At 45.2% G+C, this 22,668-nt stretch overlaps 1 protein-coding gene across 14 annotated transcripts in view; it reads right to left on the reverse strand.

Moving 5' to 3' along the window:
• syne1b (spectrin repeat containing, nuclear envelope 1b) overlaps positions 1-22,668 on the reverse strand; it is a 71,572-nt gene that overhangs the window by 13,776 nt on the left and 35,128 nt on the right. For all 14 annotated transcript variants that reach the window (XM_068579950.1, XM_068579943.1, XM_068579951.1 and 11 more), the window contains 57 exons: positions 22,371-22,524; positions 22,070-22,213; positions 21,789-21,953; positions 21,364-21,681; positions 21,127-21,282; positions 20,800-20,970; positions 20,311-20,637; positions 20,068-20,220; positions 19,727-19,894; positions 19,428-19,604; positions 19,173-19,319; positions 18,953-19,078; positions 18,364-18,540; positions 17,861-18,126; positions 15,578-17,738; positions 14,896-15,233; positions 14,650-14,794; positions 14,327-14,545; positions 13,973-14,241; positions 13,602-13,767; positions 13,318-13,473; positions 13,046-13,198; positions 12,768-12,950; positions 12,487-12,624; positions 12,053-12,238; positions 11,766-11,888; positions 11,484-11,666; positions 11,074-11,217; positions 10,710-10,898; positions 10,288-10,428; positions 9,913-10,026; positions 9,654-9,815; positions 9,264-9,458; positions 8,966-9,142; positions 7,792-7,983; positions 7,252-7,383; positions 7,020-7,120; positions 6,749-6,902; positions 6,498-6,626; positions 6,225-6,380; positions 5,942-6,151; positions 5,623-5,724; positions 5,405-5,524; positions 5,112-5,312; positions 4,834-5,007; positions 4,305-4,436; positions 3,943-4,139; positions 3,634-3,766; positions 2,748-2,930; positions 2,447-2,596; positions 1,986-2,162; positions 1,746-1,901; positions 1,465-1,620; positions 1,142-1,312; positions 809-942; positions 505-709; positions 59-241 (listed from right to left, as the gene is read on the reverse strand). In XM_068579950.1, the coding sequence (XP_068436051.1) occupies positions 59-241; positions 505-709; positions 809-942; positions 1,142-1,312; positions 1,465-1,620; positions 1,746-1,901; positions 1,986-2,162; positions 2,447-2,596; positions 2,748-2,930; positions 3,634-3,766; positions 3,943-4,139; positions 4,305-4,436; positions 4,834-5,007; positions 5,112-5,312; positions 5,405-5,524; positions 5,623-5,724; positions 5,942-6,151; positions 6,225-6,380; positions 6,498-6,626; positions 6,749-6,902; positions 7,020-7,120; positions 7,252-7,383; positions 7,792-7,983; positions 8,966-9,142; positions 9,264-9,458; positions 9,654-9,815; positions 9,913-10,026; positions 10,288-10,428; positions 10,710-10,898; positions 11,074-11,217; positions 11,484-11,666; positions 11,766-11,888; positions 12,053-12,238; positions 12,487-12,624; positions 12,768-12,950; positions 13,046-13,198; positions 13,318-13,473; positions 13,602-13,767; positions 13,973-14,241; positions 14,327-14,545; positions 14,650-14,794; positions 14,896-15,233; positions 15,578-17,738; positions 17,861-18,126; positions 18,364-18,540; positions 18,953-19,078; positions 19,173-19,319; positions 19,428-19,604; positions 19,727-19,894; positions 20,068-20,220; positions 20,311-20,637; positions 20,800-20,970; positions 21,127-21,282; positions 21,364-21,681; positions 21,789-21,953; positions 22,070-22,213; positions 22,371-22,524 (11,839 nt within the window). The remainder of the gene's footprint in view (positions 1-58; positions 242-504; positions 710-808; positions 943-1,141; positions 1,313-1,464; positions 1,621-1,745; positions 1,902-1,985; positions 2,163-2,446; positions 2,597-2,747; positions 2,931-3,633; positions 3,767-3,942; positions 4,140-4,304; positions 4,437-4,833; positions 5,008-5,111; positions 5,313-5,404; positions 5,525-5,622; positions 5,725-5,941; positions 6,152-6,224; positions 6,381-6,497; positions 6,627-6,748; positions 6,903-7,019; positions 7,121-7,251; positions 7,384-7,791; positions 7,984-8,965; positions 9,143-9,263; positions 9,459-9,653; positions 9,816-9,912; positions 10,027-10,287; positions 10,429-10,709; positions 10,899-11,073; positions 11,218-11,483; positions 11,667-11,765; positions 11,889-12,052; positions 12,239-12,486; positions 12,625-12,767; positions 12,951-13,045; positions 13,199-13,317; positions 13,474-13,601; positions 13,768-13,972; positions 14,242-14,326; positions 14,546-14,649; positions 14,795-14,895; positions 15,234-15,577; positions 17,739-17,860; positions 18,127-18,363; positions 18,541-18,952; positions 19,079-19,172; positions 19,320-19,427; positions 19,605-19,726; positions 19,895-20,067; positions 20,221-20,310; positions 20,638-20,799; positions 20,971-21,126; positions 21,283-21,363; positions 21,682-21,788; positions 21,954-22,069; positions 22,214-22,370; positions 22,525-22,668) is intronic.

Here is a 22,668-nt window from a genome sequence, read left to right on the forward strand (position 1 = left end):
AAGACTGACTGGATGACTGACTTTTTAAAATGGACAACTTGAAGTCTCTTTTCTCTACCTGCAGTGTGGTGAGCTGTCTGGTTAGGGCCTGCTCCACAGCAGCCAGCCGCTGGGTGAGAGACAGGTGATCTGACTGGATGGCGGATGCTGCTGATGTGTCCACCTGCTGCTTCAGCTGATCTCCCAGTTGTTGGAGAACTTGCAAGGAGGCCACCACTGACGCTTGAGACCGGAGCACCTCCTGAGACAAAGCACAAATCCAATTTAGAGCAAAGTTTATTTTTTGCATTCAAAAGTAAAAAACAAAAATCCTACACGGAAAAAAAAAACATGCATTAATTGGGAGACACACATGTGGAAATTGTGTATTATCTATTTATTCCACAGGAACATAAACAACAATCTGCAATCATGTTGCAGCAACAAAGAAACTATTTCATGATTTATGCAATCTGGCTTTCTTAATGAAACATAAAACACATAGACTGATGTGGCCTCACTCACGCTGCATTCTTGGATCCAGTCGGACACTTCCTCGTCAGCGATGTCTTTGCTGCAGGCGAGCTTGAGGAGCTGGTCTGCCTTTTCCTCCTGCAGCTGGCTGCTGCTGCAGCTCTGCTCGTAAAGCTCTTTGTAGCGCTGCCATAGCTGAAGCAGGGCCTTGCTGCTTCTCAGACGCTCCGCAATCTCGTCCAGTAAGCCAGTCCATCTGAGTGCAAATATGACGTGGATCAATGTAAGAGATGATGAAAAGAAGTGCACCTCAATCAGTGAACGATTTTACTTTTTTTCTCTTTTTCAAGATCACCTCGCATTGACGTCCTTAAGGGCGTTGTTGAGAGAATCCGACACTGAAGGGTGACACTCCCGTAGCAGTTGATGGGTCACGGCACCAAACTTTCTTAGACTGCTCTCCTGTTTCTCCAGTTCCTCTTGCAAATCCTTCACAGTTAACAGAAAAATACAGCTTAATTCACTAGCAAGAATCAACAGTTTTTGAGGACCAAATTCAGAAACAATCCCTTGATGAGTCAACTTCATTGCAACAACATTTCTGAGATCAATGTGAACATATTCCTCCGGGTGACAACAAGCCAGCTAACATGTAAAGTAAATTAAAAACCTCTTCACCCCCACGTACCTGCAGACTTTGCACCTGCAGCTGAACGGCCTCCAGGGATCCCGTGAGTAGGCGGAAACGAGATACAGAGTACCTTCCCTCCATCAGGTAGCCATTGATCTCTTCTGAAGCCCGCTTGTATAGACTCCACTGATCTAGCACTGAACTCAGGCAGATTTTGAGTTGCCCTATCTGTTAAGAGTGAAATAAAAACACAGGGACATCCTGTAAATTGTCAAGCCCAAAGGGACAGAAGCAGCAAGAGCTGAGTGGAGCAGAATAGATGGGTGTGCCCGATGAACAATATAGAAAAAACAGAGTGGTAAGAGAACAGGGGGGATTACCAAGTGGTCCAGGTTAGCCCAGGTGTGATTGACACCCTGGAGTGTCTCCATGACAATAGCGCAGGCCTCATCGGTCTTGTTCTGGACGAGGGCACAGCCCTGCTCCTCCACTCTTTCTAGTTCTCTCTCTTTTTCCTTCACCAGCTCCTCCATTTCCTAAAAGTTAAATCGTTTTCATCACGACAAAACAGCATGGACTCAAAAAGGATGTGATAATAAGAGCATGTAGGGGTGTTTACATGTTGTGATACATGAGTGTTGGCAGAGAAAGAGGAGCCCACCTCGCAGTCTTTCAGAGCATTCTGCACAGATGTTAGATCCTCTATCCGGTGTTTCCTCTTCAACCTTTCCTCCTGAGTTGCCATCCAGGACTTCAGGGCCTGAACGCTGCTCTCATACTCCAACCACATCTCTAAAAGGCTCTCAAGGAACTGGATCTGCAAGTATTTTATACAAATAAAACTGTAAAAACCCGGATTTTGCACATTAATAAGTGCAAAATCCGGTGCCTATGTCCTCACCCTCTCATTGATGCGGCCCTGCAGGACCTGCCAGCGTCTGTTCATGGCTCCCAGTCGCTCAGCAAAGTCCGTCTTGTCGCTGCGCTTGCTCTCCACGTCCTGACCGCTGATCTGCAACACTGACTGGTTGACAAAGTCCACAGTCAGCTGCTTGCAGCTTAAGTCTACTCTGAAACCCTGAATTGGAGGAAACAAGAGTATAATCACAATTAAAATGGCTGCCACAGATTCATAGCTAACTGGAATCATGCATCACATCATGCTTTATAATCCGGTTAATAAGAGTGAAATCAAGAACAAGTTTAAACATCTACATTTTGGACACACTTCCTCTTTAATAGTCTTAATTGTCCTCTTACTTTGTGGCTAGACCACCATTCAATGTTGATAACATTAAAAAGTTATGTGGATGGCACACATTGTCCTATAAAAACAAGACAAATCCATCTGAAGTTCACTACCTTGTGTTTTTGCAAGTAGTCCTGAATCACATTTGACCCCACTGCACTCTTAAGGTTCTCTTCATTCTCCTCAATGACATTCTCCATCAGCGATATCCAGTTAAACAGCTCAGAAATGGCATGGCGGGAGGCCAACTTCTCCATTTGTATCTGAGGAAAAAAAATTGCGCGAGCATTTTTAAAACATCCAGGGAGAACAGATGCACATGCTGAGAACTTCTGCATGGGAGTGAAGCAGCAGAAAGCGGTAATCCTCTTTGCTCCGGAGCAGCTAAGCCTGCTCAGTCGCATGCGACGGTACCTGATGCAGCTTCTCCTGCACCACTGGGATGCGTGTGAGCAGCTCAGTCCACTGAGTGTCAATGCGTGCCAGGTCAGACCGCAGCACCACCGTGTCCACTTTCTTCAGGCGCAGCAGCTGGTTGCCCTCCGATACCACTGAGCTCTTCAGGCTGGACTTGCCCTCGACTTCCTTTGAAAACTCCTTAGGCAGAAAGGGGACAAGAGTCAACAGCTAGTATGCAATCAAAAGTTTATCTTATGATGATATGAAATACTTGTATTGCTTTTTGCAGATGGCAGCAAGATTAGTACTACTAATGTATCCATGACAAGTACCACTACTGACCAGTGGTGAAGTTAGGACATTTCCAAAAGTATAAATTGAGGTATTTGTGCTTCACTTGAATATTTAAATTTTTGATACTTTATACTTCTACTACACTAAAAAATATTGTACTTTTTACTTTTAATTTTGGAATATTTTGAGGCTCAATATTTTAAATGCTGTGAAAGTGAAATATGTGAGTACTTCTTCCACCACTGCTATTAAAACTATTAGAATTATAGAAAATACAATTTACACTAATGATGTTAATAATCATTTAAAAAATGCTATTATTTTACATTAAAAGCATGCTCTTATAGAACAAGCATATGCTATAAGTGTGAATACAGAACATAGTATATCATTTAAATTGTAAACTGTAATGTGTACATTAACACACACTTGCATAGTTGCATGGCTCTGCATATGGCTCCATATGCAATAAGTGGCAAAGCAAAAGGTTGTGTATAAATCTGCATACACGTCTACTAGTTGTAACACTGTTGCTGCTGGCTAAAAGCGGCTCAAAACAAATACAAAAAAGGCGAAAAAACAAAACTAATTTAAACTGTGGCCTCACAAGGAAAGCAGAGAGGTGGTCTCTGACGGTTTCCAGCTCCTGAGGGACCAACACCGCCTGCGTATTCCAAAACTCCAGACGCTCCAGAGCGGACTGCAGCCATTCGCTGAGCTCTGCACACTCCCTCTGATACCTAGAGGAAAACCACAATTCAATCCTAGAACCATGTCACACATCGATCAGAAAGTTCAGAAATCATGTGGGTGACATCATCTTTGCTTTGCTAAGCTCCTCATTTTAAGGATATAATGTTTCCAGTGTCCCTATGGGATACCATTTGGGTTTGATGCCTAAAAAAGAAGTTCTGACCTGGTCCAGTGTTTCAGGATGGCCTCCAGGCGCTGCAGTTCCTTGTTGACCTTGCTAGTGTTGTTGAGCCAGTGTTCTCCCAGCAGAGCGAGTTGGTTCTCCAGTGCAGGACAGCACACGGACAGCAAGAGGTGTTTGCCCTCATCCAGTACCTGGTGTAGCTTGTGCTGGTATTCTGTCAGTCTCCCCTTTAGACCCTTCATAGAGAAGGGAAGAGGAGCAGACAACAACATCTTAGAGAAGCGACATTGTAGCACCAGCTGAGAAGGTACGAGTGGAGAAAGTGAGACTGAGAGAGTGAATTAAATAAAAGTAAAGCAAATCTTCTCACAGTAAAACAAAGGCTTATGAAGGCCGTGTACCTGATATAATGAGATTCTGTCCATGAGTCTTTCTTCAGTCTCTTCCACCAGACCAACAGTAGGAATATTTTCTTCAACTGCCGCCAGTTGGTGGTTCAGACTTTGGTAATCCTGCACCAAGCGGCACCAAGTCTGGAAAAAAAAGATTACAGAGGATTTATGAATATGAAAAAGCGGACAAGTAAACCTTAGCCGAAGACACAATAACACCGAAGCAGCTGCTGTCGCGCTATTTCTATCCTGGAGGAAATAAAAAGCTTTCCGATACATTGTGTGGAAGATAATCTACAAAAGATTAGGAAAAAATAAGTAATTTGAGACGGTTTATCCCCGATTCATGAATGTATATACCTTTTAAAGTTAGAAACATATATTAACAGCACATTTAAATAATGTGTCGACCATTTAGCTTTAAATGTCTTTGCACCAATGAAAGATTTTGAATTTTCAAATGACTATTTACTATGATTTGATCAGTATGCCTTTTAAATAAAATAATGGTTAACCCAAATAGTATCCTCTCTCTCACCTCCAGGATACACTCCAGCTCCACTCCTTTACTGTGAGCCTCCTTGAGGACGCTCTGAGCCTCGGCCAGTGTCTCCTCCAGGGCCTGACTCTCTTTGGGAAGCATCAGAACACAGATTTTTCTGAAGAACGTTTCCGTGAGAATCATATGGGACTCCAGACCCTGGAAGAACTCCTAGAAAACACAATCAGACACAGGTCAATGAGCGGTAGTGTATCTCCATCATCAACAGCTGTTGATTATGAATGTTCATTAGCAAAGCTCCGAGTTGGCCAAACCTTGTGTTTGTCGAGGTGATTCTGGACTTCCTCCACAGAGCTGGCAATGATCCGCTGATCGGCGGCCATCTTGTCTTTAGCGGTGTCCACGAGGTCAGTCAGGTCCTGGAGAGCACGCTCGTACTGCTCCTTCAGCGCCATGTTCTGGTTCAGCCCACTGCGCCGGGAACCCACCGTCATCACCAGCTCCTCATAGGAATCCTGAGAACACACAAAGAATACGAATAAGTAAAAGCTAGACTGATTCTAAGACTGAACAACTTAAAAATCACGCAATCAGTGATATACACTACCTGAAGTTTGAGTATTTTGTTTGTTGATATCTGATCCGCCTGTAATGTTGCTCCTCTGGTTTTAAGCTCCGTGATCCTGTGTTCAAAGTCTTTCAGGTTCTCCTCGGCACTGGCGATGACCTGAGGAAAATGACATTCACAATGATTTATTGGACTGTAAGAGTTGACGGGGGCTAGCAGGGTGTGTGTGACCGCATGTCTGTCAAAGCTTTCCTTACCTCCAGTTGTTTCGAGGCGGGTCTATCCATGGCTCCGGCTAAAGCCTGCAGGATCTGGCACTTTGTCTCGATTAAAGCAGTTTGAAGAAGTTGCAACTCAGTCTGTATTAGACAAAAGACAGATGAGAGGTGCATGGAGTTATAATAACCCTAATACTGTACTGTTTCAATATGCTATAAAGGCATTTTCACGTTTGATTGATGTGTAAATCCTGAATGCTCTGCGCATGTGTCTATATTAGCCAATGTTTTTGGTTTTACAAGGGATATAAAACAGGAAAGTCTCTTAAAAAGTAACATTTGCAACATATCAACAGACCTGGTAGTCTGTGAGCTCATGTGCTCTGGTCCTCATGTGGTCACAGCGTTGCCCCAGGGCGCAACCCAGAGCTCCCAATCTCTCTTTCAGGCAGTCGAGGTTGTCCTCGAGCAGCGATCGGTCCTCTTGTCTCAGTCCTGAAGACTCCGCTAGCAGAGTCTGGCTGAGCTTCACCTCCTCTGTGACATGCCTCAGGTCGTTCTCTAAGGTCTGAAGGGAACATTAAAATCAGTTAACCGAAGATTAAAAACATGATTAATTCCACAACTATGCCTGAATGTACCTCTTGCTTTTGCAGCTGGGTCTCTGGGTTTTCAGCCAGCAGCACTGAGCCAGAGAAGACGTTGTTCTCCACACCATCCAGCCAGGAGGAGGTGGATGACACAGCTGTGTAAAGCTGCTGTTCCATCTCCGCCACCTGTGCCTCACCACCACCGGACTACGGACACAAGAGAGGGTTTGCAAATTTCCACTGACACACGTTGAACGACATATATTAATGACGCGATAGAATGGATTTAAAATGTGTAATAATGTTAGAGGAATAAGTAAAAACCTGAGTGGTCAAGTCTTCCATTGTGTGTCTGAAGCTATCATACAGAGTATTCAGGGAGGATTTGTCAGCCCGTGTTTCTCCTTTAAAGAGAGAGCCAGCCGTGGTCACACGAGACGCTCTGGAGTATACCTGCAAGCAACAAAAAATGACGGAAAGTCAAAAACAGTCCATGGCTTTTACAAAAAAAGAACAATGCAATACACTTTAATGTTACTTCATGCTAACAATAACAACAGGGTTTGGGTTCGTACCGGCTGTTTGTGGTCCTGCTCCAGGGTTTTCTGCAGGAGCTGCAGCTTAGTTTTGAGCTCTAGTCTCAGGCTCTCCCACTTCTGCCTCATCTGCTCTCGTGCAGCCTGAGATTCCCTCTCAACCAAAGCTGCTGGTGAAAATGGCTCTGACGTACTGTGAAAAAAAAACATTGATTCATTATTTTCCATTTGTAATCTGCCACTGGAACCATTACATACGTTTACTTAACCCTTTAACTATTTGATTTGAGTTACACCTGTACGTGAGTACCTGACACTGCTGGGCGAGGCCTGCTGGATGAGGATCTCCTCTCCTCTGGTGGCTACTGACTGAAGCAACTTTTTCTGTTCTGCAAGCTGCTCCTCCAGTTCCTAAAAAGCACCCATGGAAAACAGTTTAGATTTGACCAGAAATCATTTGAGAAAGGAGATTTAAATTGTAGCCAGCGGCTGCACACTGCATCGCCCATACATATGGAGTACTAAAATATTTTAAAATGTACCCTCTGTCTCTGCAGACTGTCCTGGTGTTGTTGGGATCGTGTGTTCCGGGCTTGGACCAGCCAGTCCTGCACACTGGGACTTTGAGAGAGGCTGGAGTCTGACTCACTGTCCTCTTGCTCCTGCAGAGATCCCTGTACGAGCAGACAATGCATCAGCAAGGAAGCACGATTATCAAACGCCTAAATTAATTTTGGATTCGAGAGATTTGCAAATCGTGTCAGTGGATGTGAAGAATTCCTAAAGAAAAGAAGGTGCTTTTAGCAAGATAAATATTAAATATTATCTTAGCTGGTCAGTCAAATTCTGTTATGCTTGGCCAGTAGATAGATAACAAATGAACATAAACAGTATCAGTCTATTGTATTATGATGCTCTAATAAATAAGCTTAATATAATATAGTATAGGCCCTTTTTACATGTCAATGAAGGGAAAACAACAGTGTAATTATTTACACTAATGTATGCTGGCTAACTGGAATGACTTTGACACACTCAATTGAGACACACTAGTCAGCCCTGAAAGCGTGCAGCCAACTCACCTGTATGTTTATTAGCTTGTCTTGCAGCATCCTCTGCAGCTCCAACAGGCTGCCTTTCAACATGCGTAGCTTCCCGGCCAACCGTTCAGCGTCCTCTCTGGTCTCTGTCCGGCCCTCCAGCATCAGGTTTTCGCTGTGCATGGACAGCTCCGACAGGGCCAGCACCTTCTCTTCGATCTCCAGCAGCATGTTCTGCAGCAGCAGGAGGAGAGAGGCCAGCTCAAACATGGTGTCTGAGCACCTACAGCAGGTCCTCTCTCTCTACTTCAACAGACCTTCCAGACCAACAGGGGGTCAGGGTCTGGCTGAACCCCCTACACCAGCAGCTTTCCTCAGCCACAGGACAGTGAGAGCTCCCCCTCTGCCCTCATCTTTGGCCCAACTCCCCGGCATCGCCTCCTGTGCAACATATTACCACTAATCCTTCACGCTCCACGCTCTACAGTGTACGTGCTCACACGTACATTCAAAAGCAATTCTCGTGTACAGATCACCATTCTACGTCCAGACCGGTTAACGACGGCAATAAGTGAATGCTGTACCAAAGTTTGAAGATACATGTGTATTCTAATAGCGTTGCCACTACTCTGCTATCGATAGCTTCAGCAGGTCTTTAAAAGGCAGAGAGTAACTCCCCCTGCCGCCCGCCTTACCCGCCCCGTTCTCTAGGATTCACCTACTTGGATATTCTAGCAGCTCTATCACCAACACCAATCCCAGAAGTGGGCTCTATTAATCGCCTGAAAGCCACAACCTCTGACAGCTCCGCCCTCTGCTGCTAACAGGCTGCAGTCAAACAGAGACATCTGCATAATCTTCTTAAGACTAGTCCTACAGTCGCTTAGGAGCCCAGCCATCTGAATGACCCTTTAACACCTCTAATGCTCTTGTTTACCCACTGACAGGTGTCTCTCCCACTGGGATTATTCATATGTGATGAAGGAAACAAAATATGGCAATATAAAACAGATGTAATTAACCTACTGGCAAATTTGTATTAGTATGCTGACTAGAAAAAATCCTCCAAAAGTACTCCAGCACAGTTTTTGCCATCTCTGACAATTTTCTATGACACATATGTTATTAAGCAATCTCATATTTATAAATTAATAAATTAATTAAAATATGTTGTTTGCATCCATTGCTCTGAATGACCAGCAGGGGGAGCTGTTACCTGACATTCAGCAAGCTGATCCTCCATATCCGTGTCCTCTAGAGGTTTAGGTTCAAGGATGAAGGTCACAGCACTGCGCATTCTGGTCAACCACCGGTCCAGGTCGTCTGCCTGGGTGTGATACAGCTGTATGGCCTGTTCCTGCTGCTGACCCTCCAGACGGTCACTAATGCGCTCCTGGGACAGAGCACATCAGGTTTCATTCATCACATCAGTCTATCAATGCAGTAATAGAGACACAAAAAATGAACTATTAGCTACTATTAATGTTGTAGTGACGTTATATCACAATAAATACCTCCAATATCTGCTGTTTTCCTGAGGCCTTCATGTGGATAGTGGCCATCCTCTCAGCTAACACTGCCAGGGAGGAGTGCATGGCCAGCTGGTCGGCCACATCTGAGTCCACACCATCAGAGGCCAGGTCCTCCGTGAAGCTTGTCTGCAGCCTGTCTATCTCCTCCTGGGCGCTCTGGATCTCTTTTATCAGACCCTGGAGGGAACAACATTGTTACTCGAGCTAAACATTAGTCGTGAAACAGTGATAAATAACTTTTTACTGTAAACTCTAAGACTCTTGACCCAAGGAGTAGGACAAAATATATATTTCCCACATCCCTCATTTCTCTTTACCCTGTCAATGAAAGATCTCTCTCCATCAAACCTTGAATGTACTGTGAGGACTTACCTCATGTGTTTTAATGTGGCTATCTGGGCTTCTGTCTGCCTCCAGAGGCTCACTCAGTTTGGCCTCCAGAGCTTCCATTTTAGAGGAGATTGACTGGAGGGAACCTTGATAATGCTGTTGCTTTTCCAGAGCTTCATACAGAGACCTCTGCTTCTCGCTGATCTGTTGGAAGACCAAGTGGACGATTTTATAAAAGGTGCTCATCCTGACTCACTGAGATTCAACAAACTACCAAACTGACGTCTTCTCGTACACATACCACATTCTTTAAGGTTTCCCATGAGCGCTGCAAGTCATCCAAGTTGGCCACGGATTCAAACGTCGGGTCATATAATTCCTGGATTGGAGCTCTTGTGAGTGTTCCTCTACCCATCTTAATAAAAAGCATTCAAACAGTGACATCAGTAGTTGTGGAACAGATGGCAGTTAGAAACACTTATAATACCACTAATTCATTATCATGATGAGCTTGCGGGTGCAGGCAGAGAATAAATATGGATTAAAACTCCCTTGGATTGTTTTTTGCCTTCTTCTTTTATTAATTGCATTTATTATTAGAGCATGTAAAAGTTTGCCGAAAGACCAGAATGACTGATAAAAAAGAGGGATCAAGAGGAAGATGGGAGGCAGATACCTTGGTTATATTGGCTTCAGTGTAAGTGATGGGAGAAGGAGAGCGACAGACAGGAGGAGAAGAGACCTCACTGTTAGTGCCCTCCTCCCCAGACTCCTCAGTTACAGGAGACAGGAGGGTGTGACAGCGGCCAGCCGTCATCTGACACGCCATGCAAGAAACATCAACAGAAGAGCAGACATGCGAGATGGATTCGGAAAGATTAATAATATGCAATGTGTTTTTTTGAGTTAAAAGTGGCTCAATGCACCTTTTAAAAACACATGTGTTATAATAAAAGCAGGCAAAATGTTTCTTTAGTAAAATCAAAGGAATAAAACTCTTCATAACTATTTAAGCTTGAGCCAGAAATAGCAGAATGAGTTCATTAGGTAGCAAACAGTGATCACCACGTTGTGATGTGGTACGTTGTGTTCTTTTACCATAAAGGCTTGTGATGAAGATTTGTTGGATTTCTCCCCGTCCAGCTCCTGCAGGCCCTCAGGCAGTCCCTCCACATCACTCACTGTCAGCAGCATGGTGGCATGCTTGGCCTTCACTGCCAGCATCTTGCATTTTGAGTTCAATGAGGCAATCTGCTCTTGGTAACCTTTGATCTTCTGTGCCAGTTCCTATTCAAAAATACAAAACGTGCATCTTATAATGCAGTAATGAGAACATTTAACCTAACACCATAGAACAGAGTGTATCATAAGTCGATATGAGGATTGCATTGAATAATTATTAATAATAAATACAGAAAAGTTCAGAAAAGGTGGGTCAAATATGTGAATTCATGTCTTGTACTTCATGGTGAAGGATCTGGGCCTGCAGCTCCTGGATGTTGTTTGTGGGGATCGGTCGGTCCTGAATGACCCGGTGTGCTTCCTCTATAAGCCCCTGGAGGTCTCTCACTTCCTGTTCGTATTGCTCGTACTGCACCACTGCCTCCTGGATCGAGAAGGACATTGACTTTGTTACTTCCGAATGAACAGGTTCAACCTCCACGTTTCTTTTTGCAGAATTTAAAAAGACTACACTTTTTAAAATGTGCAGGGAACCATATGAACTCTTCAGACAAGTAACATTTTCTTTAATCCCCTTCAAGCTCTTTTACTTGGCAGTATTGTGACTTTTCTACAGACACCGTGCATTGTGTGAGAATGCAGGACAATATGGCGTCACTGTGCCAGCAGCAATAGTGTCCCCTACCGTACCTGTAGGATGTTGCATTGCTGAATGGCCACGTGCTGCAACTGACTGGCCTCTTGCTGCAGACGCAGCGCTGTGCGACAGATGGCAAGGTTGGGCATCACCTCCTCTGGGACCCGCAGAGCACTCTGACACAGCTGCACCGCCTGCACCTGCTGCTTGAAGCTCTCCATATCTGCCAACAGACGCTGCAGAAACATGGAAAGTTTGTGCAAAGGAAGCGTCAAGGTGCTTTCTTACAGATGAAATGTCACATTATGGATTAATTTTAAATGTGCTGTGGTTACCTGTCTCTGAGCCAGCTGTTCTTTGAGGCTCTGGCGTGCCAACTCTGGTGAGGTCAGTGTGGCTTGGACCTGCTCCAGAGCAACATGTAGGGCCTTAACTTCATACTCCAGGGCTTCCATACTCTGAGGACATATAATACATGAGTCAATTATACAGTATATTTTTCACGGTATGACATAAAAGTACTAAAACTCATTAAGTTAAATTCTACTAGTCAAATATAAAAAAAACACAAAAAGAATGATATTTGTAACAAGTATTAGATAAGTCATTTTTTTCTCTGTACCTTGTCTGCATCCTCCAAGCTCTGCAGTCGTGTCTTGATGCACTGCTGAAGCTCCTCAGTGTGTCGACTAAGCTCACAAACTTGCTGGCTCATAGACTCGACCTGCAGCACCTCAGACAGAAGATCCACTTTCTCTGCCATTGATTCCAGGTCTCCATGGAGCTCCCGAGACTCTCGAAGGACGGCCTAAAGAACAGGGCAACAAGGCAGTGAATGAAAGGCATGGAAAGGTTGCCTGTGGACTCCTGGTGGGCAGAGGTGACTTATTTCCTGCATTTGCATTGGTCAAAATCCAGCTCAAACCATGTCGATTAATGTATTTATCTTTCTAAATAATAGGAGCCCGGTAACAATTATTATAAAGAAGCCGAAATGCTGTATTTGTAGAATCACAATAGAAGCCATTGGGATGCCTGTTTGGACCTCAAACTCACCTGATACATTCGTATCTGCTCCTGCAGATGAACGGAGGAGTTCCAGATGATGTTTGCCCTCACCAGGCTTTTGGCTTTCTCCGACCACCTCACAATGAAGTCCAGCATCTCATTATACTCATCTAAATAGCAGACAGCCTGGGCAGCCAAGATAAAAGAGAGAGAGACCATTAAAAGAACAACACAAAATAATGCGTACCAGTGTATCCGTGTCACCTTTTTCTGAATGTTGTAGCATAAAATAACATTTGCATTTGTACAGGAGACGCGTAGACGCGAACCTTTTTGAGCCAGTTGTTCCTACAGTCTGCGAGCCGTGTTGTGTGGTGATGCATCTCTGATAGCTTGCTGATGGTGTCGCTGAGCTGTTTGGCCAGCAGGGGGTTTCTGCGGCCAAACTCTTGCACAGCAGCCTCCATATCTGAGAGGGTTCGACCGCAACTGTCCAGGTCCTCAGCCAGGCTCTGAAGAAATGTAAAGAAAAAACATCGGAATTTCTAAACTAATTGCGTCACCGAACACCTTCACAGTGGATTCAAGCAAAAGTAAGCTGCCCCACCTTGACCTCTTCTTTGGCATGCTCCACGTCAGGAGATTTCTCCTTGAATTTAGCTGAGACTGCCTTGAGTTTCTCAGAGATGTCGTGGATTCTGGAGCTGAAGTCCTCTTTTATTTCTCGGGTTTTCTGGATTTCTCTCTCTTTCGAAAGAACCTAGAACAAATGTCAACAAATGCCACAAATATATTCTTGGTGTTCCCTTTGTGAAATTGAGTTAAGATGATACAAAACATAAAGAGTTTGCATTGAAAGCCTATTAAATTATACCGTACCTGATCCTCAATGGCACCCAATGCAAGAGAGACCTCAGCCAGCTGCATGGAGATTTCAGAGGGCAATATGGTGTAGAGGTCCAGATACTTGCTTTGTTGCTGCTCTGCTAGTTTATCCACATTCTGACGATAATTGATCACTTCTCCATGGACAACCTAAAACCAACAAACGGAGGACCCATGTAAGTAATCTCAGAAATAATATTAGTTGAATAAAAAATGTTCAGAGAATGACTGGAAGCTCAGAAAGTTGATATTCATGTTTCTAGATATGAGATGTATACCTCAAGCTCCTGCAGCAGAGAATCGATATCTGGTGTGGGATTGAGAAGAAGCTCCCTGGTTTCCTGGATCCAGGCTTTTACGACGCTAAGTTCCTTCTCCACTTCCTCTCTGTCCCTCAGTTCCTGAGCTGTCTGAGCCCGCTTGGTCCTGGATTGCGTCAGGAGGCTGAAGGCAAAGAAAAAAAATACTCTACTAAAACTCTGAATGAATAGTTGAGAATGTTTTCAATCAAAATAATGACAATTTATTTTTTATTTGAATCAATCTAATCATGTTTCTATCTAAAACTTTAAAGCAATACCTCTAATTAGATGATATCTTAATAAACAAGCTCTGATTAGATGCAACAACCCTGCATGTTTATATCTACCTTTCCATCTGGTCTTGAACAGCTCTGATCTCCTTCAGGCTGGGCCGCTCATCCTGTTCAGTTGTTGGTGAAGGCACCTCCACATCATGCAGCAGGCTGAGAGCGTACTGGCGCAGCAGCGTGAGGGACGACAGCTCTCTCTCCAAGTCCTGGCTCAGCAAGTCATGCTGGTCCAACAGAGACAGCAGGGTGGCTTTGGAGGCCTTCTCCACGGCACTGTCGGGGAAACGACTTTGGAGCTCATCAGAGACCGCTCTCACCTTCACCATCTGTGTATTAACGATTATGTAAAAGGTCAGCTTACGGAAAGGAAACGATGATATAATTATCGTCTGTCGACGTCGGTCTTTGTACCTTCTCTCTAAACGTCCTCCAATCCTGTGCCGTGTCCTCGAGCACTCGCTCTCGTCCCCGTGCCACGCTGCGTAGTCGCGTCCAGCGCTGCCACACAGTGGTCATGGAGCGACTGATGGTGGCCTTGCTGGCGTCACTGCCCACCAGCTCCAGCTGGGCAGCTTGCTCCTCTAAACCACTCAGTTTCTCTTGGAAGCCATTCACCAGTGAGACAAGGGACTGAAAAAGCAAGAGACAGTTATTAAAGTAAGTGCAAAGCATTCATAGAAGCCCCACACATTTGATTTTGATGGAAAATGGCTTTTTATTTGGGCCTCTCTTACCCGATGACTGCAAAGCTTATCTTCAGCCTCTCGACTTGTGGCTGCCTTTGCAGTGGAGAATTCAGTCAGCTTCTTTTCAGCCTCATTCATGAGCTCAATGACAGTCTGCCTCGACTCCTGGTAAGACTTCCACTGAGCCACACAGCTGAGAAAAACAAAATGTTATAAAAAAAAGCCAATATTAAAAGAACGTCAGTGTCGTCACGGTATATTACACGTGCATCGTCACTCTTTTGTTCTCACTACCTTTGAAGGACATCCTGATGACACTGGAGCTGATCTCGGACCTCCACGCCTCTCTGCTCGGCTGAATCCACGCTCACGCGGAGCTGATCTTTAGCTTTGGGGTTGACCAGGTTCTCCAGCTGGGGCAGCAGGGCCTGCAGCTCCTCCAAGTGGATGAGGAACTCCTGCTCGGTCTCCATGATGTCCCCTTGCTGTCGGAGACACTCCTCGTAGTTTTCCACGTCCACGCCGAGGCTCGCCTGCTGCAGGAAGGACACGGCATCCTCCAGCCATTCACAGGCCGACTGCATCCTGAAGTGGTACTTCTGGCACAAGCCCAGGGCTTCCTCCAGAGTAATCTTTACACAAAATAAATGCAATATATATTTCAGTTGTTGTATCATTATTGTTTTTATAATTACCCTTTTTCTGTAATGAACATTTACATATATCTGTACGCTTATTAATTGCATTTTCATGCATCAATGGAAATGCTTTTATAGCTAACATAGAGCAACTGCACTGCAAATTGAGCATCATTCATTTCAATAAAACTAATCTTTACACAAATAAATTGTTTTTACCATGAATGCAATTATTTGCTTCCCATCAAATGACAAAGCAATCACTGTACACAGGCAATGAGATAACAATACAAAACAGCATAACAGAAAAATAATGTTTGACTGTAAACTTGTCCCACCTGTTTGGAGCTCAGTGCTTTCTGAACGTCTGCCTGCAGCTTTGCCATTTCTTCGAGGCTTGTATCCACGTGGGCTGGGACGAGCTCATTTGCGGTGACAAACTGCTGCTTCTCCCTGCTACTGAGAGCTGCCACTATCCTCAGTCTGGACTGTACTTCCTCCTGCATGATTTGCTGCTTTCTGATCTCCTCCTGCACCTTCTCCACCCTCACATCCACAATCACAGCGCAGCCCAGGTCATCCCTGACCTGCTGCAGCCAGTCCAGGGTCCTCTTCATCTCCGTCTCAAAGTCTTTACTCTGGACAAACCTGTTCTCGCACTCTTCGATCAGATCCCCGACTGCAGCCTGCAAAGATCGCAGCTCGTCTTGCCACAGAACCACTTGCTCCTTGGAGGCATCTTGGGCCGCTTGCTCCACGCGGGGCGCGAGCGTGTCCATCTGCTCCATGAGCCTCGACAAGTGAGAGTTGGCACTCTGGAGGCTCCCTGCCAGAGTGTGGTAGTTCTTCAGCCTCTCCTCAGCCGACTGCGTCTCAGCGTTGACTTTTACCAGCTGCTCTTTCGTGGCCTTTAACTCGGAGTCAACCTGCATAGCCATCGCCTTGTGGTCCTCGAACGACTCCAAGGTTTCGTCCAGGTGCTCTACTTTCTGTTCAACCAACCTCTTTAGGCCGTTGTACAGGCTCACAAGCTGGGTCATTTCATCTGGGCGCCATGGTTGACCAGTGCTGCGAAATCCCTCTTTCTTCTGGTTCAGTTCACTCACAGCTAGACCCAGGTTGCTCAGGTCTGTCTGGATCGTTTTGTAGTCACTCTGCAAGATGACAACCTCTTCTGTTTGCAGCCCGACAGGCTGCGTGCCGAGATGATTGAACTGTTCCTCAAGCTCCTTCAGGGCTTTATGAGTGACATCGATGAAAGAGGTGTACTCGTTCCTTGTGAGAATGGCCTGCTGGATTTTCTCCTGTTTTTCTTTGGCTAGTGCTAATATGCTGTTATATTGCTGCGGGAGCGTGTTGAGTTTTTCATCCAAATAGCAGTGGTCTACTTCATTCAGACTGGACAATATTTCCTGACCAGCTCGTTGTACAATTAGGAGAAGATTCTCATAATCGATTGCTTGCTCGACTATGTGTTGATACTTCAGGAGCTGCGCTTCCAATTCAGCGTCTCCAACCATCAGATTGATCTCAGGGAAGGTGACTATATCAGCTTGTTTTATCCACAGGGATATTTTCTCCAAGTCCGTCTTGAAATACTTTCTGGAAACAAGTACTTTTTCAAGCTCCTGAAGTTTCTGGCCGCATCTATGTAATGTTTTGTCAAAGATGTTTTGCAACTCCTGCAGCTTTGTAAGAATCTCATTCCTCTCTTCCTCGCTGGCATCCCTCATCAGGTCCCTCCCCTGAGACCACAAGGAGGTCAGCTCGCTCTGATAGGCTTTCAGGCTGCTTTGGATGTTCCTACATGTCCTGACCTGCTTGGCCAGGTCGTCGGGTAACAAAGCAATGTACTCCTCAGTCTGAGCCTTCTTCTCATTCTGCTGGACCCAGGAAATGGACTGGCTCACAGCCATCAGGAACTGCGTTCTCTCCGTGAAGGCCTTGCTGAGATGTTTTCTGCGCTGCACGACCTTCACACTCAGAGATTCCACCTCGTGTTGCGTGTCGACGATGAGCTGTTGGAGACGTTGCCGTTCGCTGAGGCCCAGCCGGGCCAGCACCCTGTCAGCATCGGCCATGGCCTGTGCCAGCAGCAGCTGCTTGGCTTCCAACTCACTGCAGATGCTCAGGTGGTCAAACAGGAAGCTCTGAGCCAGCTCGGGAGGAGGACTCATTTTCATGGCCTCGGACAGGGCCGGCTGCTGCTCTTCGGCCCAGTCCCGGGCCTCTCTCAGACGGGCCTCCACCTGGCCCATATCTTCCAGGGTCACCACAGAGTCCTGGATTTTCCTCTCGATTAGGTTTTGCATCTGAGACCATCGCTGCTCAAAGTGGCTGATCTGCTCTTTTACCAGCTCTTTGTCATCAAGGTTTAGATGTTGGATGACTTTTTGTTTCTGTTCCTTCAGGTCCTCAAGAGTGCCTTTTTGTTCCTCCAGAGTTACTGCAAGCTTCCTCAATGCCTCCAAATGCTGAGAGGAACTTTCTGCGTCCGTTCTGTGAGATAAAAAAAGAGAACAAAATCAAAAATGGCTCTAGTCCCATCAGGAGATTATTAGAATCAGACCACAGTAGTATTTGATGACTCATATTCATGTGTGCTCGATGTACAAACACACCTGGCCAGATTGTCCCACTCTTTGGACACCTGTTCAAACAGCACCTCCACTGCGGTGATACAGTCGTGGTATTCTTTAGACCTCTGCAGGTCCTCCTCTCTCTGGATCTGCAGCTTGTTGGCCTGGTGACAGAGCTCCAGCCAGGAATGGCCCAGATGGTCAAGCTCTGCATGTTCTGGAGAGTCCTGGCCACCAGTCAATTTGCTGACAGTCTCCGTCATCCTGGTCAGGATACTCTGTTTAGACTGCAGCTGCTGGCTGCATTCCTGTGTGACAGACAATGCACTGGATGGTAAATACATCCACAAAAGTAAGAAGATCGCTCTATAATAACCACCATGTTCATATTTAGAATCACTGGATTGTATAGTTGAGGTAAAAAGCACAAGTAGATGCAGTATATCTTGATTCATATAAGCATGCAAAATAGGTTTTATGATTTAAAAAGAGTTCCCCTCTGTGTGCTTTGCCAAAGGATCAGCCGCTCTGATACGGCTTCCTACCTTGGCTTGAGACAGCATGTTTTGAGCTATCTTGGTCTCCAACTCTGCAGGTCTTCTGACGAGGCTGAGGAGCTGCTGCTCCATGTCCTGAAACAGGCCGCTCAGATCTTGCTTCTGCTCCTTGATCTCCCTCCAGCCCTCTGAAAGCTCCTGTGCACTGGACATCCTTTCCTCTATCTGCGAAAAACACATTTACACCTTCCCACAGTAAATATTGGCCGAATTATCGTGGATACAATGAAAAACATGTTATATTTTCACATACATCCACCGAACAGTTACAATCACACTGCATGTCATGCTGCTTGTTTATTACTGACTGATGAATGAATATTTTAATGGTAATATGCATTTGCTATAGTATGAAGATAGAAAAAAAAACATTTTTTTGAGGGAGTGTTTTTTTTTAGAGAGATTTTTTTTTTCTCAAAAAAAAAATTTTTTTTTGGAGTCTTTTTTGAGAGATTTTTTTTTGCTTTTGTTTTTTTAGAGCGTTTTTTTTTTTTTTCTTAGAGCAATTTTTTTTCTCAAAAAAACAAACAAAACTTGAATATGATGCACGATGGATGAGGAAGTAACAAATACTGACCGTGAGTTTGACTTGTTGGACCTGAGCAGCGGTCACTCTCACAGCGTCGTCAGACAGGTCACACACAGAGCACACTAGGTCCAGGTAAGTGCTGGCCTGCTCCTGAAGGGCCCTGTAGTGCTTCACCTGTGTGTGCAAAAGCAATTAGTTAACATGAATCAATAAACACATTTTATATTATGATTTTTGTATTGCTTTCCAAGAGTGGGCAACATTGCACCTGCTTCAGTGCTTCCTGCAGACCCGATGGTCCCTGATCGTTGAGCTGAAGCTCCTCCTGCACTGTGAAGAGCCAGGCCTGACTTTGCTGGAGAGTGTCCTGGTGGTTGACGTATTTCTGCAGCTCCCGGTCCAGACTTTGGTACACCTGTTAAACAAGGTAAGACCTTAACTCATTAATATCTTAAATGTTTTATTCATCTAGAAATAATCAAATGGAGAGGTTATCAGATGTATGTAGTCGTGTTTTACTCACACGTTGGGCAGTGCTGCATATGGCAGTGTAGCTATCTCTGGTTCCCTGTTGGTGAGCCTGGACTTGTTGACTGATCTTAGCTTGAACTTGGTCTGTGCAGCTGGCTATGAGACCTTCTCCTTTGTGCTTCAAGCTGGTGAGACGCTCCTCAAAACTGGCAATCTCCTCCATTATCGCCTGAAAGAGAACAGTGAGGTGTTTCAAAACAAAGATCACCAGAAGTAATCCATGTAGTTGTAAACCACAAATTATTTAAAGTCATGTAATTTTTTTTGGTATGACAGTTTGATGAAGGTCACCTTGTGTCGGGCAAGTTGCTGAGTTGCCATCTCCATACCGCTGGTTTGCATGGAGTCTGAGGTGACCAGTCTACTGGACATCTGTAAGAGCCACTTCTCAACATCTTGCAATTCACTGTTGTAATCCTCGTGCTCCTTCACCCACTCCACAAGGTTAAGAACCTGCGTCTAAAATACAACACACAGCTGAATCTCAGGAATTTATGTTGCTGTACGAAATGTAATCAATCATTGTGTTTGTTCGTTATAACACAGATCCAAAAACATTAACAAATAAAATCTGCGTATTCTGGACTTTCAGATTCTCATGCGAGTCGCCATCCAACCTAAAGCGTCCATACCTTAGCTGCCATGCAGAGATCTTGGTAGTCAGCCTGCAGCTTTTTCATGTTGTCACTAATAGTGGGGTCATGCACCGTGTCGAGCAGGGCTTCTCCCTTCTCAAAGACAGATTTCACCGCAGATTCATGAGACTGCACCGTCTGCTGGATGGTCTGCAAGGAAAAAGAGCAAAATAATGCAGATAAAAGAATTCTGTTCATTTTAAATGTATTTACTAAATAAATAAGCAAGCGTTAAGTTACCTTGTACTTTGCTAGCTGAGCCTTCTTCTGGTAGAGTTCAGCTTTAGGCTCCACACTCGACGATAAAAGGTTCATGGTCTCCGTCACCCACTGGGCCTGGGACTTGTATTTATCCATGAAGTCTTTAGAGAGTGAGATACATTTCTCGAGGGAGCTGTGCTCTGTTCGCAGAGCTTCCATCAACATCTTTAGTTGGAAGAGGCGGCTGTCCACTTCCTCCTTCAGCTGCTCCTCTTCAGGCTCCTCTAAGAACGCCATGGCTCTCTCTGTCTTCTCCCTCATTGTCTTCAGGTAAGAGTGACCCTGCTCCATGTCTGCCTGAAGAGCCTGAAAGGTACATGGGAGGGTGTTATTAATTTAGTCTGATAGAGGTGCTGCAATAGCTTGTTGTCCTGTGCACTTGTATGTTAGCGTTGAAATGCTGTAAATGGTCTTAACAAAGCAGTCAATAATGTACAGAAGGCGCGTGCTCTACGGTAGAGAAAGTACCTCTAGTTTTTTCATCTTTCTGTCCATAGCAAAGCGGTCCACTACATCCACACTGATAGCCACAGTGTTGAAGTTATTCTGAGCTGCGCTGAGCCAATCTGAGAAGGTGTTGAAGACACACTGTCCCTCTTCGATGCTGGACACCTCCTCCTGGAGCTGTTTGATCGTCTCCTGCGATACAAAGGAAGAGGAAACCACAAGTTAGACTTCCAAAAAAGATTTTAAACGGGAATTCTGGGTGGTCTACTGGTTTAAGAAACCATTTGAAAAGCATCACGTGATCAATGCATATCTATTAACAAACATTGATACTGGGTGCTTCGTTACCAGTAAATGCAGAAGCAGGATGTGGTAGCGGGCTGTGATCTGGGTCGCTCTGGAACTTATCCGGCTGCTAATATGGGTCTCATCCAGAACCTGCTGCGCCAAGAGACTGAGGCCCTCCATCTCCTCTTGATAAACCAGCACTTCCTCCTGCCAGCTCTGACCAAACACAAATATTTATGCAGATTTTGCGCGAAACATTTCCATGTGCACAGCAGCTTTTGTGCATGTAACACTAACCTTAATTAACTGAAGTTGAGCCTGTTTGGTGGCGCGGTCAGACCGCCGATGGCTGCGCAGTTGTGCTTTGGTTTCCATGCCTTTTAGCCAGCTGTCAAGACGCTGAAACTTCTGCTCCATCTGCCGAAGTTTGGCCAGAGCACTGTTGAGCTGAGCCCGGGTTTCGGCCAGCCGGCTCTGGTACAACCTCCACTCCTGCTGCAGGGTCTCCAGGGCTCGGTCTTCGATCTGAGGCAGGCCCCAGGGAATGACGAGCTCCCGACCGACCAACAGGGTGTTTAGCAAAGCCTGGCCCTCCGTGCAGTGCAGCTGCAGTTCCTGAAGTCACATAGATGTGGTTGAGAACAGAACTTCTGGCGATGCGGCAGAACTAGCATTTAATGTTCCTTTTATTTACAACGTTTCCCCACTGAGGATTTTCAGACCTGTAGCTTTTGCAGCGTCTCCTCCAGCATGTCAACATCCCCCTCCAGTTGTGTGTAGCAGCCGAGCTTCTCTTGTTCTTGTTCCAGCCAGTCCTCAAATGCCTGAAGGCCCCGCTGATACTCCTGGTGGGCTTTCACCAGCTCCTCTGCTTTGCCTACAGCCCTCTGAGGACACAATGAAGATAAGCAGTCAGTCATAATGTGATAGACTGTAACACAATCACTAAACTAAGACTTAAATACACATTTAAAGTAAGATTTACTGTTCACTCTTTCATTACCATGGCATTAGCTTTGATTGTGTTGTAGCGCTCCTGCAGATCTTGGAGCTCCAGTTGAGAGACGTAGTTCTCAGCGATACTGGCACTCTTTGCAGTGATGGTGTCCAGCAGGATGCTGTGGCTGAGCACTTCCTCATACAGCAACTGAAACAGGGTACAGAATCAATCAAATGCATTTATTATCTGACTTTAAACCCTGTGCTGCTCATTTTTATAACTATACATTTGTATGTGCACATGAAATTCACTAAATAATGTATACACCTAGTAGAATATAGTATGAATAAGAATATAGCAATACTTTGGCTTTGCTCAGGTTAGCAGTTTTGTCTCTCATCTCTGGGCATTGCTTGTCAGTGGGGTCAAGACTCTCCTCCACGCGCTCCACCCATGCCACAAACTGGAGTACATCCTCCTGGTAACTGGTCCACTGAGACAGGGAACCCTCCAGCTGACTGTCGATTTTAAACAGTACAACAAGGTCAGACAATGGAGCAGTAATTGTAGAAATAGCAGCAATCAAAGACCTGGCAAACAGGGTTGAGATGCGTTCCCTTTGTGCCTTTATGTAGTTACTAAAGGTTCAGGAATAACCTTCA

Source organism: Clinocottus analis, unplaced genomic scaffold (assembly GCF_023055335.1).
Source record: "Clinocottus analis isolate CAN_PGR_092001 unplaced genomic scaffold, fCliAna1.0.p SCAF_17, whole genome shotgun sequence".
NCBI classification, from domain to species: Eukaryota; Metazoa; Chordata; class Actinopteri; order Perciformes; family Cottidae; genus Clinocottus; species Clinocottus analis.